At 36.9% G+C, this 16,045-nt stretch overlaps 1 protein-coding gene across 1 annotated transcript; it reads left to right on the top strand.

The window, feature by feature from the left end:
• The first annotated feature begins 7,382 nt into the window (after positions 1 to 7,382).
• On the top strand, positions 7,383 to 14,144 carry LOC148569381 (uncharacterized). Its single transcript, XM_088485862.1, has 2 exons — positions 7,383 to 8,508; positions 14,119 to 14,144. The coding sequence occupies exons 1-2, from the start codon at positions 7,383 to 7,385 to the stop codon at positions 14,142 to 14,144; spliced, it is 1,152 nt and encodes a 383-aa protein (XP_088341988.1).
• The last annotated feature ends 1,901 nt before the right edge of the window (positions 14,145 to 16,045 follow it).

Below are 16,045 nucleotides of genomic sequence, written 5' to 3'. Positions count from 1 at the left end.
AAAACATTAAATAAGATAATTTTAGACCGTTTAGACTGATTTTTTATTGTTTCTCAAATAATATTCTATCTCATTGATAATATGTAAAATGAAGTCAATATTTATGGTCAAATATTTAATGCGCTTCCAAATTAGTAATCTTCTCAATAATTATGAGAATATATATAATATCAGAAGCATTTAATTTTATTAATTTAATATGTGAATGCATTAATATTTAAATCTTACCATCAATATACGTTCATGCATCTCTACACAATTGTTTTAGATGAAAACACAATATGATTGATATGAAAAAAAATATATAAATACAAACCATTCTAGCCAGGGGAATCATCAATGGTTCATATGAAAAAATATTGATCATCAGGTTAGATATTTATTCCATATTATTTGATTCTTCCATTTTCATATGGCACTTTCATTTTCTTTTAAAAAAAAAATTCCTATCCTCATTCACTGACCTACCTTCATATACAACCTTTAACCTTAATGATCTTGATGTAGTACAAACCGTCGGCTTAGAATTTTCCACAAAATTGAGTTCCGTTGCAAGTATAGTCCAAGCCAACGGATAATGCTCACAGTCAAAGTTTGAATTCAAAACAATGTCACAATTTAAAACCAATTCAATTCCGGGAGTTTCAATTCCCGGGTTGTCTCCCAAGGACACTTGAGACCAATGAGTGTGCAATCTTGGTTGTGAGGATCATGGGATTTTCAATAAAGGGATAAACATATAAAGCAATAAAAGAATATGCAAAATTGTAATAAATGAGTTAATAAAGGAATTAATGAAGTAACTATGCAATCTAGACAAGTAAAGTGTAAAAGGAACTAATATAAATGTGTATGAAGGAATTAAAGCATAAAAGGTATCTTGGCTTGGAGTGAGCTAAGGGTGCTTTCCTTGTTGGAACCACAACTATGACAACTAGAATGGATCAATCTCACTTTATTAACCCTCATATCGGAGAGTACGTTAAATGAGCATAAGTGTTCTTAACCCACAAATCCTAAATTGCTTGCTAATTGCTTTAGCAACAACATAGCGTTAGTGGGAACAAGAACAATTAACAATCCAAGAATTGACACTAAATGTTGGACATTCCAACTCTAGGAACCCAATTGCTCACTTTTCCCAAGCCAAGAGATAGAAAACTAGCCCAAAATCATAATTGACATTTTGTCAAACACTTGGTGGGCAAAAACCTTAAACATGGGAAAAATGAGAAAAAGCTTGAAACAAAAAGCAACAAATGATCTCAATCAACAATAAAGACTCAAGAAAGCATGTAATAATCATCAATCTTCAAATTCATCAACAAGAATTAGAAATTGCAAAAGAGAAGTAAAATTGAACTATAACTTGAATTATAAGAAAGAGTAAGAACAATGTAACTACAAAGAGTGGTAACAAAGAGATACTTACAATGGAAATTAGCAAAATCCAAGATCAAAATAGGAAATGGCACTTGAATGTAAAAACCCTAGTATAAACCCTGGTAGAGATGATGAAAAACTTAAAGAAAAACTATACTAAAGCTTTCTACTACTACTCCTAAGCTACCCTAATGTTATGCTATGCTATGGTCTTCATTCTCCCTTCCTTATGAGCTAAATGGCTTCAGAAATGGGCCTCCAAACCACCAAAATCGTGAACCATGTGAGATTTTAATGAAGGCATGTACGGCCACCTGTGCGGACGCACAGACGTGTGCGTACGCACACTCTGCCGAAAATCTCTACCCGTGCGTACGCACAGGAAGTTGTGCGAACGCACACTAGGCGATGCTTGAATGGACGCGCGACATGCACGGTGCGGCTCGCGCGCACGCGTGGCTCTAATCTGATGGCTGTGCATACGCACACTAGGCTGAGCTCTACTCGTTTGATTCTTCATGCTTCCTCCACTTTGAATGCTCTTCTTCCATTCTCTCCAAGCCATTCTTACCTTATACCTCTGAAATCACTCACAAATAATATCAAGACATCGAATGGAAGGTAAATGGAATAAAAATAATCAAATTAGGCACAAAAGAGCATGTTTTCATAATCAAGCACAAATTAGGAGGAAAGTTCAAATGCATGCTATTTAGCGGAATAAGTACAAGTTTATATGATGAAATACATTCAATTTCAACCAAAAATCATAATCAAATATGGATTCATCAGATCTTCAAATTGATCATCATATCAAGTCAATAAAGTACCAAAGGATTATATGATTTTTGTTTTTATTGCTGCTATATGTTTTTAATCATAACCGATTTTGGGAATTCATGGTGGCAATAATGAAAACAAACCTCTGTTGGTGATGATACCGCAGAAGATTATTTTTTCTTGCAAGCTTCACCATAGATTTTAGGATTTTATGCTATTCTTAAATATTATGGTGAACTCAGGTGAAAATAAATGAGATCTAATTTTGGTACATCTTACAGATTCGAACCAGAACTCTTTGATTACGAAAACCTTCCATATCCAATGTGCCAGTTGAACATTGACAAATAAGCCTTAATTGATGTATGTACAATGATATTTCATATTTTTTATTATAGTCAAGTGAAAAATGAAATCTAATGTATGTTACAATGGTGCATGAAATTTGAAACTTTTCATATTTTCTACTTGTACTTTTTATATGTAATGGATGCTTCTTTTGAATTTGGTGTTGTCATAAAATCACATTTATTTTAAAAGTTTAAATTGATAGAAAAAGATATATAATTAATTATATTTTTAACAGATTTTTGTTTCAAAAGTTACCTTTTTGCATTTTTTTCAATTTTTTTATTTCCAACATTAGCATATATTTTTTTATCATCAAACGAGAAGTGTCCGAGAATATTATTTCTATTCTAACTATTAATAAAAAAATAGATGGAAGCACAAAGACCAATTTACATTTTATTGCTTTTTTTTGCATAGATAACTAAATTTAATAAAAGACATAACAAAATTATTTTTTCTTTAAATTGGTTGAACTTAACTTATAATCATATACTATTGGATGGATCTAGCTAAAATTTAAGGATAAATGATGAGAAATATTCTTAAAATATTTTTTCTTGTTAAAATTACATCCTAAAAGATCAAACTAACAAAAACTTTTTCAAAAATTTAAAATCAGAAAAAATTAAAGATAATCAAAGAATATTATTTTTTATAAATATCAAATAGTGAATAATGAAAATCCTTAAATGTTGTGTATGTAAATGTGTAATATGAATAAATTTAGCTTATTACAATATCTAAAATTGAAATATGTACATACATCTTATGACGAGTATCAATTAAAGAAATACATTAAAAAAATAAAAATATAGCACAAGGATCAATAGGGATATGTCAAAGAGGATAATAATTGGATATTCGGATTCAACTATATCTGTCAAGTATTTATTCCAAAGTTAGACAAAGAAATAGATTTATTCAAAACAAACCTTAAACTGTACAAAATTCCAAAGTATTAATAAAGATGTATTTTTTTTTCTTTTTTTTAAAATTTTAAAAATTACATATGGATCGGACAAAGATTTGAACATTAAAAGAAATTTGCATATAAAAATGGAATTCAAATGATAAGGGCAAAAAGATATACTCTTAACATGCAATGTAAATCAACTATGTTTCTAAAACGAATAAGTTTGTAAAAAGTGTATTTTGTGAATACATTTCAAACTTTTTACAATTGACACGCTATCTATTTAATTTATAGAATTAATGGTAAAATTAGTCATTAAAGATAGTTTGTTCGTCGAATTTATTCTCAAATTTTTTCCAATTAAATTAGCCCATAAAAAATTAAAATTAATCGCATTTCTCCTTTCGTTAATGGATTAATATTCCACGTTAACCATTACTAATGACATCAGGAGTATTTCTTCAACCCTCATAAATTGTTGATCTCCTTTCATCATTTTTGAATTTTTCATCATGATGAAAAACAATTATTTTCTGCATTTGCTATGGATCTCCAAGTATTTTTCATAGGATAGGTAAAAAATACACAAATCAGGAGACAATATGAATCATAATAATTTTACAAACAATTTTTCTAGATAGCTAATTAGTGGTGCATCCAACAATTGAAAAAAAAATATCCACTTACGAAAAAAAATAATACCTCAACGCCAGAGTCACCTTAATTTCACTTTCAATCCCATTCTTAGTAAAATAAACAACCACAAAAAACAAAAATAAACATCTCAAAACATAACAAAAAAACATCTAAAATCATTGTAGAAGATTATCCAAAACTCTTTCACTTATGGTAAAAAAGAATGCATCCCTTTCGGATATTAAAACATCTAAAACTTAACAAAAAAGACATCCAAAATAATTTTAAAAAATTCAAAACCTTATAAAATGAGACATCTAAAGTTATTGAAAAAAGAACATCTAAAAACTAAGAAAAGAAACATCTAAAATGTAAACCCCGGTTAAATTAGTAGATAATTAGTTAATAAATTATTTTTTAATAAGGAGGATTAGAAATGCGAATATTATATCAAAATAGGGTAGAGCTCATCGAAACGAGAATTTTGACACTAATTTTGAAGAAAACGGTCCAAGAATGGACCGAAAGGACCGAACCGGACCCGAACCGGGCTGTCGGTTCAACCGGACCAGCCCTATTAAATGAACCCAGCTTTGTCTTCTCCCTCATTACTGCAGCAACGAAGCTTTCAGCTTCCAGGGAGAAGAGAAACGAGAAATATCCCGTAACCCCAACGTAAATTTTCGATCCCCGTAACTTCTCCGTCCGAGCTCCAATCGCCGCACCGTTTGCGGCCACGCGTTCACCGCGTCGAGCTCTACATTTCTATCGGAACAATTTCATAGGTAACTTGTTTAATCACTCTCAGCTTCATCTTCCCCCAATTTTCGAATTTTAAGTGGGAATATTGAATTTCTTTGATTTCTGATGTTTTAGGATCCAATTAGCTTGAGAGAAACATTCACTCTTGCTTATGTGAAGCTTGGGTAAGGTGAGGATACGATAATTCTATTTTAATTTCATTAAATTTGAGCTTTGAGTATTAAATTGGGTATATATGTATTATGAATGTGTATTAGGTTGAAAATAAATAATTGGAGCTTGAAATTGTGAATACTGGAACTTGGAGGAAGCGGATTAGTTGAGTTTTGAGGGGCTGTCTTGGTTTTGAATAAATAGCTTTGGTTGTTACGTGGAAATCGGCTAAGGTATGGTTTAGGTTTCTTACATTTAATATATAATGTTCTGTGAAAACTTAGGCTAGACGGCCATAGGATAAGTTGGAATGCAGGTGTATGTTTAATGTTTAGTAATTTGTTGATGAATATATTTGGTTGAAGTTTATTGGATAATTAGTTATTAATCTTGGATGGTGAATGTTATTGTTGATGAACATGGTTGGTTTAGTGCTAATGATTTGGTGAATTATTGATTTGAGATATTATGTGTTAGAAGCCTAGGGTTAGTGAACTATGATCCTTAGTTGAATTTTGGTTGTTGGATTTGAATATTGTATGAATATAATTGTTAATCTGAAGTAGATTTATTGTGGTGACTGTTATGATGATGAGGAAGGGTATGTTGAATTGAAAAGAAAGCAGGTTTGGACCCGAAAAGGGTGGCAAAGTCCGAGTTTTAGAGGAGATGCTGCCGAAATTTTATAAAAAATTAGAGATTTTGTTTAGATGATTATTTAAAAGAGATTTAGATTTAAATGTTATATGGTTTGATTTTGAGTTATTAAGAAAGTGAGTATGTTTTAAGTTTGAAGTTTGATTCTTAGAAAAGAATGAATTATGTTTTGAATTGAAACTATTGATGGACGGAATGGGAGGTGTGATAATGAAGGATAAGGATTGAATATGTTTAATGTATGATGATGAATGAGATGCAATTGAGAATGATGTGGATGTTGAGGAATTATAATTGAATTATTTATATGGCTTATGAATTTGAATAATCTGAGATACGAGATTCCCTGGATTAAGTGTCGTGGCTTGCCACCACGTGTACCAGGTTGAAAACTCGATACTCTGTTGACCCTACGACGTAAGTGTGACCGGGCACTATATAAATTCCCGGGAATGTTACCCCCATTGAGCAATATTGATTATTTGAGAAAAATCTATGCATAGACTCTTGGGGATGCACGTCGGGGGACAGTCTAAGGACAATTCAGACTTGTCGGGTTGGCTGGATAACCGACAGATGAGCCTCATCAGCCATAGGACAGGCATGCATCATATGCATATTACTTGAATTACTTGCTTGTGCTCTAATTGGGTGTGCCTATCTGTATTTGCCATGCTAAATGTGTATTTGTTACCTGCAGTAGTTGTAACTTTCTTGTGTTTGCCTTTATCTGTTTATTTGTCTGTGAAAATGCATGATGGAATTGGAGGTATGGAGGAATGGCAGTATAGGACTTAGATTTAAGGTTAAGTTAAGTTAGGATTAAATATTTTTAGGAAACCACCTTTTATGGCTTCTGTTTAATACTTTGAGCTCTACAATCTGAGTGTCGGCGTTCTAGGATTGCCTCTGGCATTCCCAGGACCTTATATATTATGTGTGTGGCACCTTTACCATACTGAGAACCTCCGGTTCTCATTCCATACTATGTTGTTGTTTTTCAGATGCAGGTCGGGAGCCATCTCGTTAGGCGTCTGGACTCTTAAAGCGGAGGGGTTACTGGATAGTGTTGTTGTATAGTTTTGTTGTACAGTGATGTATATATATGTACTTAGCTTTCTCTCCTTATAACTTGTCCTTTTTGATCCTCTTAGAGGTTTATGGAGAGGCAGGATTGTGTGTATGTACTTTTGGGTTTTGGATATGTATGTATATATGTGTAAATATTCTCCGGCCAGTCTTGACTTCGCAGGCTGAGTTAGGAGCTTGTTATTTTGTATCTTTGGCACTCTATTCCTACTTCTGTTATCTTATGTTTGACAGTTACGGTTTTCTTAGCATGCAAGTTAACTCGTTCCTTGAGCGTTGCGCTTTTATCTCGCGATTTTTATTTCCCCTATCCTTCAAGGCTCCTAGTATATTATAACTCTTCTGCTATTATATGTACTTATTTTATTTTAGAGGTCGTAATACCACATCACCTCTGTTTTACAACTTAAGCGTAAAGCTTTGTGTGGTAGGGTGTCACATTAATGGTATCAGAGCAGTTCGTTCCTATAGAGCCTGAAAGACGGACTGATTGTGCTTCTGTGCATTCTCTGTATATGTGTTTATGTGCTATTAGGATATCTGATTGATATATATGGCATAAACGTTTGTGAGCATGCATTTGGAACTTAAAGCATTAGACCTGTGATATTGAGACTGATCAACTTAATATCACTTGTTTGGTGTGTATAGGGACCAGATGTCGACTCGCGGACGTGGTCGCGGGCGAGGTAGAGGTAGGACAGGCACCGTTACTCCTGTACCCACAGGGACTGATCCAGTAGACTTTATGGCTGCCTTGGGAAATATGGCTGCAGCTATGCAGGCAACAGCTGAGGCACTGGGTAATCAGATAAATCAGGGTAATCATGGGAACAATAATGATGAGGACGGTCCTATGACACTTGCTACATTTCTGAAAGTTCGCCCTCCGACTTTTAGGGGAACCTCAAATCCTACTGATGCAGATAATTGGATTCAGGCTATGGAAAGGGCATTACAGGCACAACAGGTTCCTGAAGAGCAATGGGTTGAATTTGGAACTTATCAGTTGCAAGGTGAAGCTCAGTATTGGTGGCAGGGAACACGACGTATCCTGCAGCCTGATGGTGCTGCGATTCCTTTGGAGGTTTTCCGGACAGAGTTCTATAAGAAATACTTTCCTAATTCAGCTAGAAATGCCAAGGAACTTGAATTAATGCAGTTAAAGCAGGGACAAATGACTGTTGCTGAGTATACCAGTAAATTTGAGGAGTTATGTCGCTTTTCTCGTATCTGTCAAGGTGCGCCTGAAGATTTTGCTGAATGGAAGTGTATTAAATATGAGGGAGGTCTTCGGAGCGATATTCTGAGCTTCGTTGCCCCAATGGAGATCAGGGTGTTTTCTGAATTGGTGAATAAGAGTAGGGTGGCTGAGGATTGTGTGAGGAAGGCGGCAGCAGAGAAAGAAAGTTTGAGGGTGCCTTTTCAGAGGCCTTCAGGGAGGAACTTTGCTCCGAGAGGTAGGAATTTCAAGCGTGGAGGCTTTGTTCCGCAGCAGACTCAGGGTCAGGGTAATTATAGAAGGCCGAATATTACTGCTAATCAAGGAAAAAGGTTTGGGAAGCAGCCACAGCAGGATCTGAATTGTCAGAAGTGTGGAAAATATCATCCTGGAGTTCCGTGTAGATTAGGACTTGGAGTGTGCTATTCCTGTGGACAGCCCGGGCATATAGCCAGTAATTGCCCTGAGAAGAAGAAGTATGAGACTGGTAGGGTGCAGCAGCCGGGGAGAGTATACACCACTTCTACCATTGGTGCTGAGGGATCTGAGACACTGATTAGAGGTAATTGTGAAATGGCTGGTAAAATCTTAAATGCTTTATTTGATTCAGGAGTGTCTCATTCATTTATTGCATTTGAAAAGGCCAATAAATTAGGATTGAGAATGGTGGTTTTAGGTTATGATTTGAAAGTATATAATGCTACTCATGAAGCTATGGTGACTAGGATAGAATATCCACAAGTTCCTTTTCGAGTGCAACAACGTGAATTTGTGCATGATTTGATTTGTTTGCCTATGACTGGTCTTGATCTCATTTTGGGGTTGGATTGGTTATCCAAGAATCATGTTTTACTTGATTGTTCTGAAAAGTCAGTACAGTTTATGCCGGAAGGGTCAGAAGCACCAGTTGTGGTGAATAGTTACTATTTGAATTCTATGATAGTAAACTGTTCTGGAACTGAATGTCAGGGTATTATGTTATTAACTGCGGGAGTATCAGGTGATGATCAGAGTTTAGAGCAAATTCCGGTTGTATGTGAATTTCCAGATGTGTTTCCGGATGATATTAATGAATTCCCACCTAACCGAGAGGTTGAATTTGCAATTGAGTTGGTACCTGGATCCGGTCCAATTTCAATTACTCCTTATAGGATGTCGCCTTTAGAAATGGCTGAACTGAAAGCTCAGCTGGAAGATCTGTTGGGTAAGCATTTTATCCGACCAAGTGTTTCTCCGTGGGGAGCGCCAGTGTTACTGGTAAAGAAGAAGGATGGGAGTATGCGGCTGTGTGTCGATTATCGGCAATTGAATAAGATCACTGTGAAGAATAAATATCCGTTGCCTAGAATCGATGATCTAATGGATCAGCTACAGGGTGCCAGTGTGTTTTCTAAGATTGACCTGCGATCCGGATATCATCAGATAAGGGTTAGAGACGAGGATATTCCGAAAACTGCTTTCAGGACCCGTTATGGTCATTATGAGTATACAGTGATGTCTTTTGGGTTAACTAATGCCCCGGCAGTATTTATGGATTATATGAACAGGATTTTTCGACCGTATCTGGACAAGTTTGTTATTGTCTTCATTGATGACATTCTTGTTTATTCTAAGACTGAAGAGGAACATGCTGATCACTTGCGGATTGTGCTTCAAATTCTGAGAGATAGGAAGTTATATGCTAAGTTATCTAAATGTGAGTTCTGGAAGAGTGAAGTGAAATTTCTCGGCCACGTGGTGAGTAAGCAGGGGATAGCTGTGGATCCTGCTAAGGTGGAAGCAGTGATGAATTGGGAGCGACCAACTTCAGTGACAGAGATCAGGAATTTCTTAGGTTTGGCAGGGTATTATCGCAGATTCATTAAGGGATTTTCACAGCTCGCCTTACCTTTAACTAAGTTGACTAGGAAGGATACACCTTTTATCTGGACTCCGGAATGTGAAGAGAGTTTTCAGGCATTGAAGCACAGGTTGACTACTGCACCTGTATTGGTATTACCTGAACCAAGTGAACCGTTTGAAGTGTATTGTGATGCATCTCTGAAAGGGTTAGGGTGTGTTCTGATGCAGCACCAGAATGTTGTAGCATACGCCTCACGGCAGTTAAGGCCGCATGAGATGAACTACCCAACACATGATTTAGAACTTGCTGCTGTTGTGTTTGCTTTAAAGATTTGGAGGCACTATCTCTATGGTGTTAAGTTTCATGTTTTCTCAGACCATAAGAGTTTGAAGTATCTTTTTGAGCAGAAAGAATTGAATATGCGTCAGAGGAGATGGATGGAACTTCTGAAAGATTATGATTTTGAATTGAATTATCATCCAGGAAAAGCGAATGTTGTAGCGGACGCTTTGAGTCGGAAGTCTTTATATGCAGCTTGGATGATGCTACGGGAGGAAGAGTTACTGAAGGCATTCCAAGGTTTGAATTTGGGAGTTAGAGAAGAATCTAGAATCCTGTGTTTGAGTCAGTTGCAAATTTCTAGTGATTTTAAATCAGAACTTCTGAAGGCTCATCAAGATAGTGAAGCGTTACGTAAGGTATTACCAGCAGTTGAACAGGGAAAATAGTGGAGAATGTCAGAAGGTCATGATGGTTTATGGAGGTTCAAGAACCGGATTATTGTGCCTGATGTTGGAGACCTACGACAAAGTATCTTGAAGGAAGCTCACAAGAGCGGGTTTTCAATTAACCCAGGGAGCACTAAAATGTATCAGGATCTGAAAGCGATGTTCTGGTGGCCAGGTATGAAGAATGATGTGGCATTGCATGTATCTAAATGTTTAACGTGTCAGAAGGTTAAGATTGAGCATCAGAGACCATCAGGGACCCTTCAGCCTTTAGAGATTCCACAATGGAAATGGGAGAGTATCGCAATGGATTTTGTGATAGGGTTGCCTAGAACCCGATCAGGTTATGACGCTATTTGGGTGGTTGTAGATCGACTAACAAAATCAGCTCACTTTCTTCCTATCCGAATAAGTTGCACAATGGAGGAATTGGCTCGAATGTATATCAAAGAGATTGTCAGGTTACATGGTGTACCCTCTACTATTATATCTGATAGAGATCCCCGTTTTACATCAAGGTTCTGGGGAGCTTTTCAGCGTGCATTTGGGACTCAGTTAAGCTTGAGTACTGCGTATCACCCTCAGACAGATGGTCAGTCAGAAAGAACTATTCAGACCTTGGAGGATATGCTAAGGGCTTGTGTTTTGGACCAGCCGGTAAGCTGGGACCGGTATATGCCATTAGTAGAGTTTGCTTATAATAATAGCTATCATGCGAGCATCGGAATGGCTCCATATGAGGCTCTGTATGGCAGGAAATGTCAATCTCCGTTGTGTTGGTATGAAACTGGAGAAAAGAGTTTATTAGGGCCTGAGATGATAGCTGAAACGACTGAGCAGATAAAGAAGATTCGTAATCGAATGCTTATAGCCCAGAGCCGCCAGAAAAGTTATGCTGATCAGAGGCGAAAGCCTTTGGAATTTGAGGAAGGAGAACATGTTTTTCTGAAAGTAACACCAACCACTGGAGTGGGAAGAGCTATTAAGACCAAGAAACTGAATCCCCGTTATATTGGACCGTTCGAGATTCTGAAGAGAATTGGACCAGTGGCTTATAGAATTGCCTTACCGCCATACCTTTCGAATTTGCACGATGTATTTCATGTATCACAGCTTCGGAAGTATACTCCTGATGCAAGTCATGTTCTAGAACCAGAACCAATCCAAGTGAGAGAAGATCTAACACTCCCAGTAATTCCGGTGAGGATTGATGACACCAGTGTTAAACGATTACGAGGAAGGGAAGTATCATTGGTAAAAGTAGCTTGGAGACGAGCTGGTATCGAGGAACATACCTGGGAACTCGAATCAGATATGCGAAAGGACTATCCACATCTCTTTTCAGGTAACTATATTTGAATTTTGAGGGCAAAATTCTTTATTAGGTGGGTAGGATGTAAACCCCGGTTAAATTAGTAAATAATTAGTTAATAAATTATTTTTTAATAAGGAGGATTAGAAATGCGAATATTATATCAAAATAGGGTAGAGCTCATCGAAACGAGAATTTTGACACTAATTTTGAAGAAAACGGTCCAAGAATGGACCGAAAGGACCGAACCGGACCCGAACCGGGCTGTCGGTTCAACCGGACCAGCCCTATTAAATGAACCCAGCTTTGTCTTCTCCCTCATTACTGCAGCAACGAAGCTTTCAGCTTCCAGGGAGAAGAGAAACGAGAAATATCCCGTAACCCCAACGTAAATTTCCGATCCCCGTAACTTCTCCGTCCGAGCTCCAATCGCCGCACCGTTTGCGGCCACGCATTCACCGCGTCGAGCTCTACATTTCTATCGGAACAATTTCATAGGTAACTTGTTTAATCACTCTCAGCTTCATCTTCCCCCAATTTTCGAATTTTAAGTGGGAATATTGAATTTCTTTGATTTCTGATGTTTTAGGATCCAATTAGCTTGAGAGAAACGTTCACTCTTGCTTATGTGAAGCTTGGGTAAGGTGAGGATACGATAATTCTATTTTAATTTCATTAAATTTGAGCTTTGAGTATTAAATTGGGTATATATGTATTATGAATGTGTATTAGGTTGAAAATAAATAATTGGAGCTTGAAATTGTGAATACTGGAACTTGGAGGAAGCGGATTAGTTGAGTTTTGAGGGGCTGTCTTGGTTTTGAATAAATAGCTTTGGTTGTTACGTGGAAATCGGCTAAGGTATGGTTTAGGTTTCTTACATTTAATATATAATGTTCTGTGAAAACTTAGGCTAGACGGCCATAGGATAAGTTGGAATGCAGGTGTATGTTTAATGTTTAGTAATTTGTTGATGAATATATTTGGTTGAAGTTTATTGGATAATTAGTTATTAATCTTGGATGGTGAATGTTATTGTTGATGAACATGGTTGGTTTAGTGCTAATGATTTGGTGAATTATTGATTTGAGATATTATGTGTTAGAAGCCTAGGGTTAGTGAACTATGATCCTTAGTTGAATTTTGGTTGTTGGATTTGAATATTGTATGAATATAATTGTTAATCTGAAGTAGATTTATTGTGGTGACTGTTATGATGATGAGGAAGGGTATGTTGAATTGAAAAGAAAGCAGGTTTGGACCCGAAAAGGGTGGCAAAGTCCGAGTTTTAGAGGAGATGCTGCCGAAATTTTATAAAAAATTAGAGATTTTGTTTAGATGATTATTTAAAAGAGATTTAGATTTAAATGTTATATGGTTTGATTTTGAGTTATTAAGAAAGTGAGTATGTTTTAAGTTTGAAGTTTGATTCTTAGAAAAGAATGAATTATGTTTTGAATTGAAACTATTGATGGACGGAATGGGAGGTGTGATAATGAAGGATAAGGATTGAATATGTTTAATGTATGATGATGAATGAGATGCAATTGAGAATGATGTGGATGTTGAGGAATTATAATTGAATTATTTATATGGCTTATGAATTTGAATAATCTGAGATACGAGATTCCCTGGATTAAGTGTCGTGGCTTGCCACCACGTGTACCAGGTTGAAAACTCGATACTCTGTTGACCCTACGACGTAAGTGTGACCGGGCACTATATAAATTCCCGGGAATGTTACCCCCATTGAGCAATATTGATTATTTGAGAAAAATCTATGCATAGACTCTTGGGGATGCACGTCGGGGGACAGTCTAAGGACAATTCAGACTTGTCGGGTTGGCTGGATAACCGACAGATGAGCCTCATCAGCCATAGGACAGGCATGCATCATATGCATATTACTTGAATTACTTGCTTGTGCTCTAATTGGGTGTGCCTATCTGTATTTGCCATGCTAAATGTGTATTTGTTACCTGCAGTAGTTGTAACTTTCTTGTGTTTGCCTTTATCTGTTTATTTGTCTGTGAAAATGCATGATGGAATTGGAGGTATGGAGGAATGGCAGTATAGGACTTAGATTTAAGGTTAAGTTAAGTTAGGATTAAATATTTTTAGGAAACCACCTTTTATGGCTTCTGTTTAATACTTTGAGCTCTACAATCTGAGTGTCGGCGTTCTAGGATTGCCTCTGGCATTCCCAGGACCTTATATATTATGTGTGTGGCACCTTTACCATACTGAGAACCTCCGGTTCTCATTCCATACTATGTTGTTGTTTTTCAGATGCAGGTCGGGAGCCATCTCGTTAGGCGTCTGGACTCTTAAAGCGGAGGGGTTACTGGATAGTGTTGTTGTAAGATCCGGTTAATTAACGGCTAATTAACCCATAAATGAGAATTTATTCTAGAAAGCCAAAAATGTTATTTTTATGGCTTAATATGATAGAGGAAATTGAGACGAGAATTTCGGTACCAATTTTATAGAAATCGGACCAAGATTGGACCGAACGGGCCAAACCGGGCCAACCGGACCCAAAGTGGGCCCTTGGCCCAACTAAACTAAACCAAAACCCTAGTTTTCAGCACTCTCTCTCCTCATTTGAGACACTAAACACGCTGAAATGGAGGCCATGGAGGGAAGAACACTCTCTCAAGTTCTATCTCTCACTTGATCTTCAAACCACCATAACTTTTGATCTAGAGCTCCGATTGCCGCTCCGTTTGCGGCCACGCATTCACCGCGGAGAGCTCTACAAAACCCATACAATTAATCTTGAGGTAAGCCACGTTTTACTGTTCGAAATTCCAGACCTTGATTTCGAGTTTCATGAGTAAAAATGTTGAGATTTTGGGTTCTTTGATGTTATAGGACCCAACTCTCTTGAAGGAGAAGGTTAATCTTGTCTCTTTGGACCTTGGGTGTGGTAAGATTCTCAACCCTAGTGTAATTTGTTGTTCTATGAGGTTTGGGCATTGAGATGTTGTGTATGGGTATGATGATTGTGGCTTAGGTTGTGTATATGTGAATATTGGAGCTTGATTGGTGATTTTGGAAAGCTTGGAAGAGGGTTTTGTGTGATAAAATCTGTTCTTGGAGGTGTTGATACCTTGAGAGCTTGAGGACAAGTGGTTTGGAAGTGCTCCGGTTGAGCTTGGGAAATTGGCTAAGGTATGGTTTCGGTTTCCCGTATCTAATATGTAATGTGGTAGGAAATACTTAGGCTAGAGGCCCTAAGATAGGCATTGAATTGATGATGTTGTGGAATGGTTGAGATATATGATGTGATCATATGTGTGATTATGAATATTGATGCCTTGATTGTGTGATATGTGAGAAAATGCATGTTGTGATATATGCTTGATGAATGATTGAGGTTGAATTGATGGGTGGTGCCATATTGTTGGTGAGTATGATAATTATGTATAATGATGGTTGATTGAAAATTGATATTGTTAGAAATTGGGATGAGAAGGATGTATGACATAATATTGTGTTTATCCTTTGGCCTTTTGATTGAGAAGTGTTAAAATGGTTGGAGGTAGTTTTGAGAATTTTGGTAAAATGTCAATGCGTGAGTTGAGGATGGCTTGTTGTCGAATTTGGTACACTTTGATTGATTTCAAAGAAAAGGGATGAAATTGGCATGTTTTAATTGATTTTGAAAAGAGTTGAAAGTGGCTTGTTTTGAAAATGGCACTTTGTGGTTTTGAATGAAAATATGGTTTTTGGGCATACTTTGACGGGACATAACTTGGACTACGGATCTTTGATTTGTGCCAATTCTGTTTAGAAATGAAATTGGATCCGGGATGTCCATGCCGTTCGAAGAACGGGTGAAAAATGATTTAAAATGAGAGAGTTATGACCGTCGGAAGATTGGGGGTTGAATCTATGAATTCTGCAGCTTTTAACTTAGAAAATTTTTAGCAGAATGACCCCTCGCGCGTAGGCGCACTTGGCGCGTATGCGCCGTTCTTCGAGAAAGCATCATCCACGCGTGCGCGTGGAGTGCGCGTACGCGTGGCCCTGTTTTCATCCCAAAGTTGATTTTTGAGTTTTAAAAGCCAAACTTCATACTTCTAAGCCTCCAATCTCACCACTTATGTCTTAAATCATTATGATATGCCTAGCATGAGGAAAAGGGCTAGTGAATGTGGTAACTTGCGAGTGAAGCAAGGGAAAAATGAATGATCCATGAGGATCAAAGATG

This window comes from Arachis ipaensis, chromosome B4, assembly GCF_059453495.1.
Source record: "Arachis ipaensis isolate K30076 ecotype BB chromosome B4, ASM5945349v1, whole genome shotgun sequence".
NCBI classification, from domain to species: Eukaryota; Viridiplantae; Streptophyta; class Magnoliopsida; order Fabales; family Fabaceae; genus Arachis; species Arachis ipaensis.
The sequence above is the reverse complement of the archived record's forward strand: the minus strand, read 5'-3'. Positions and strand labels throughout refer to the sequence as shown.

Coding starts and splice junctions, on each gene's coding strand:
- LOC148569381 (XM_088485862.1), top strand. CDS start 7,383: ATGTCGACTCGCGGACGTGGTCGCGGGCGAGGTAGAGGTAGGACAGGC. Junction 8,509..14,118: donor ATCTGAGACACTGATTAGAG/GTAATTGTGAAA, acceptor GTTGTTTTTCAG/ATGCAGGTCGGGAGCCATCT.